At 37.8% G+C, this 3,821-nt stretch overlaps 1 protein-coding gene across 1 annotated transcript in view; it reads right to left on the bottom strand.

Moving 5' to 3' along the window:
* The window catches only part of LOC107653200 (CUB and sushi domain-containing protein 3-like), a 16,137-nt gene extending 12,316 nt beyond the window's left edge, over positions 1–3,821 (bottom strand). Inside the window, exons 1-5 of the mRNA XM_016439868.1 lie at positions 3,685–3,821; positions 2,990–3,190; positions 2,800–2,896; positions 2,242–2,315; positions 1,702–1,890 (exon numbers count right to left, since the gene is read on the bottom strand). Coding sequence (XP_016295354.1) covers positions 1,702–1,890; positions 2,242–2,315; positions 2,800–2,896; positions 2,990–3,190; positions 3,685–3,736 — 613 coding nt within the window. The 5' untranslated portion in view covers positions 3,737–3,821. The remainder of the gene's footprint in view (positions 1–1,701; positions 1,891–2,241; positions 2,316–2,799; positions 2,897–2,989; positions 3,191–3,684) is intronic.

Below are 3,821 nucleotides of genomic sequence, written 5' to 3'. Positions count from 1 at the left end.
AAATCAGTTTAAACTTATTGGAAAAGATTAATTTCTATCAGTATGAACTGACCACCACACAGAATATGAAGAATATTAAAAACATTAGGAGTCAGCTGTCTTCAGCAGTCCTTAAGGTACCAGCACAATAACACACTCAGCAAAATATCGTCTAATTATCGTTATCGATAAAATCCCAGAAAATATCGAGATAAAATTTTTTGTCAATATCGCACACCCCTAATGCCAGGCCAGTAGTTGGCGCTGTCACCTTGTTAGTAAACAGTACCTGTAGGGAAGTGACGATTATATGTTGTATATGATGCGTCTCCACTGTTGGTTGTAATATTGGTGAAGTAAATCCACACTTTGCTGAAGAAGCGTTAGCAAACTCTTAAACAGCAACAACAGTACCATGTACTCCGCCATTGTTGTTTATGTTTGTTCGCGCTTGCCTTTAAATCGACACGTACTGCACATGTCTACATACCTAACACGTACTGCGCACGCGCATGACTTCACAGTTTTCAAAGATTCTTGTTTTGGGTGTTTACACTGAAATGATAACGGTGGCGTTTTCATAAACTTGCACTCAGTGTTGCCAATTTAGCTACTTTGTAGCTAGATTTAGCGACTTCGCCCCTTTTGAGACTTTTTCAAAAGCTTAGGGACAAATATTGCAACTTCTTGGACAGACCTTATCTAAGTTCTCATCTTGCCCACTGATCAACATTCATCTTTATATAGATCAGTGAATTTGCCATTATGATGTCATTAGTGACATTTAGCTACCAGTTTTAGCTACTTTCAATTGAAAGCAGTTGGCAACAATGCTTGCACTTTGAAACCTGTTTTCAAAAATATGAATTTTCAGTCCCCAAAACGCCATTGTCATGTAAACGAACAGGCAAAACGCATAAAAAGTTTTCCGTTTTTGGCTGAAAACGTTGTCATGTAAACGGCCCCTTAATGTCAACCATTTCTTAATTCTAACCAAAACTCAATATCTGTCCAACGGTGGAAGTTTTAATGTCAACCATTTCTTAATTCTAACCAAAACTAAATATCTGTCCAACGGTGGAAGTTTTAATGTCAACCATTTCTTATTTCTAACCAAAACTCAATATCTGTCCAACGGTGGAAGTTTTAATATCAACCATTTCTTAATTCTAACCAAAACTCAATATCTGTCCAATGGTGGAAGTTGATATAAATCCAACGCTGGGTTTTGACGTCAACCCGATTTTCATTTTGAATCAAAAGTCAATGTCTGTCCATTTTTTTCAAACCAAAATGCGACGTCTCTCCAACACTGAGTTTTGACATCAACCCAATTTTTATTTCCAACCAAAACTCAATGGAAGTTGATATAAATCCATCATTGGGTTTTTACATCAACGCGATTTTCATTTCAAATCAAAACTCAATGCCTGTCCAATGTTAGAAGTCTAAGTAAATCCAACATTGGGTTTTGGCATCAACCCAGTTTTCATTTCCAACCAAAATTCAACATCTGTCCAATGCTGGAATCCAACACATTTGTGGTTAAATTGACATCCGGTGCCAGCTGGGTAGAGTTAGAAGTTTAGCGCAAAGAAACTGCTTTTAGTGAGCAGCATTCATTCTTTGTATCTCTTGAAATGCATCATTGGAGAAAGAAGTGGATTTGAAATCAGGTTCAGACTAAGTATTCAAACCAAGTGTGAAAACAACATAAATTACCTTTCGAGCGGCACGCAGGCAAGCCCTGCCATTGGCCGTCTGGTCCACATGTGACCTGTGGCGAGCCAGTCAGTACAAATCCCTCACTGCAGACAATGGTTGCAGTGTCTTGGGGTGTGTACTGTGTCCTTTCTCCAGGTTTTATCCATCTGTTTGCCACAGCAGGTGCTAAACACATGATCTTCGACACTAGAAGCCAGAAGAAAAAAAACAACTGATTGTGCCAAAATCATGACATCTGATTACAGGAATCAACCACTAGAGGGCGACATTACGCTGCAGAGCCAGTTCTACAAATCTCGGAAAACCCACCTCTGATTTAGAGGGATTTACCGCCATACAATCCTCTTACATCTAATACACTGTAAGTGTCTGTTGAAATGGCTCCTGCATCACACTTTTTCATAGTTTATGGTTTTTAGAAGATATAATTGTATTCTGATGAGAATGTGGTTGTGACCGTTAGAAACGTTGCAGTGTTTTAATAAAATTAAGGTACATTTTTGTGATGATTTTAATATGACAAAGGGTTAAACTCACCCTCACAGATGGGGTCCGTCCCACTCCAGCCGTTTTGCATACACATACGAACTCTTGCTCCTCTCAAAACATATCTGCATGAGAAAACAATTATATTAAGGAGCAAAAAGACATTAACATCATGAAAGGGAAACATAGAATGTGGTTGTGACCGTTAGAAACGTTGCAGTGTTTTAATAAAATTAAGGTACATTTTTGTGATGATTTTAATATGACAAAGGGTTAAACTCACCCTCACAGATGGGGTCCGTCCCCCTCCAGCCGTTTTGCATACACATACGAACTCTTGCTCCTCTCAAAACATATCTGCATGAGAAAACAATTAATTATATTAAGGAGCAAAACGACATTAACATCATGAAAGGGAAACATTATTGGCCTGCTTTAGTAAACCATTTAGTAGAAGGAGATCTAGAACAATCTATGGATGCTGAACCATGTCAAAAAGAAAAGCAAATTTCTACACTTATTCTACCTGCTCTATTTATCAATTAACCATGTTTTCACCAATTTATGGACTGCAGACATTTAAAAAAAATGAAAATAAGGTTAAAATACCCTTTATTACACGTAGCAATGGCTTTATCGCCAAATGACTGTCCTTCTCGAATGTACTGCCCATTCTCTACGTCACCTAGCGCATTGCACTTTTTCTCTGTGAGAATAAATGAGAAAATATGAAAACGTGGAGTACAATGAATGAATAAAAGAGATATTTTAGAGACACAGATAAACAGATGCATCTTACTTTGGCATTTCAGGTTCAAGGCTGTCCAGTGTCCTCGCAGACACCGTGATGTTAGACTTCCTTCTGATGGTGTGTAACCCGGGGGACATGTATACATCACTCTTTCTCCATCATAGAACTTTAATTTATGGCGATAACTTTTGTGCAGCTGCTTGCCGGGATACTTTGTTGGTTCGCCACATCGAGTAGACAAATGAGACACTGAAACAGTTTCAAAGCACAGCTCAACAACAAAAATTAAGGTGAAAATGCAGTTATATAATTTGCCTCAACAGTTTTGTTCATTATTATGCATGTTGGCGGTCATACTAAAAATAGCATATGTTTGCTATTAAATCACTTAATTAGTTACCAATATAATGATACTGATAGTCTGTGTAAAGGTGAATAATCCATACCGAGTGTTTTGAATGTAAACTGTGCAGTAGCTATGTAGACCTTTAACTTGAAGATATTATGCAATGTAAGACTCCAGGTGGAGAAATCTATTTTAAACCTGTGGTTAAGGGGGAAAAAATCTCTAAGGAATGCTCAAGAAAACAACTCCACCTCATAGCTTATGAACTTAATGTTTAACTTTGTGCCTATGAATACACAGCATGCATTGATCTTCCAGCAGCACTGAATACTGCCAAAACGGCTTATACATAGTTTGGTCGTGTAGACATTTAATGCTAAATTTAAAAGTTACTCACCAACGAAGTGCGCAAACACAAGTATGAGTATATTTCTCCAAACAAGCGCCATATTCACGGACAACTGCAGATGAACTGAAGGAACCTAACAGTTTCAACACAAACAAATACTGTGTTAAAATCACTCACACACACAC

This window comes from Sinocyclocheilus anshuiensis, unplaced genomic scaffold (assembly GCF_001515605.1).
Source record: "Sinocyclocheilus anshuiensis isolate Anshui unplaced genomic scaffold, SAMN03320099.WGS_v1.1 scaffold143, whole genome shotgun sequence".
In the NCBI taxonomy this organism is placed as follows: Eukaryota; Metazoa; Chordata; class Actinopteri; order Cypriniformes; family Cyprinidae; genus Sinocyclocheilus; species Sinocyclocheilus anshuiensis.
This window is presented reverse-complemented; position numbering and strand designations above follow the sequence as displayed.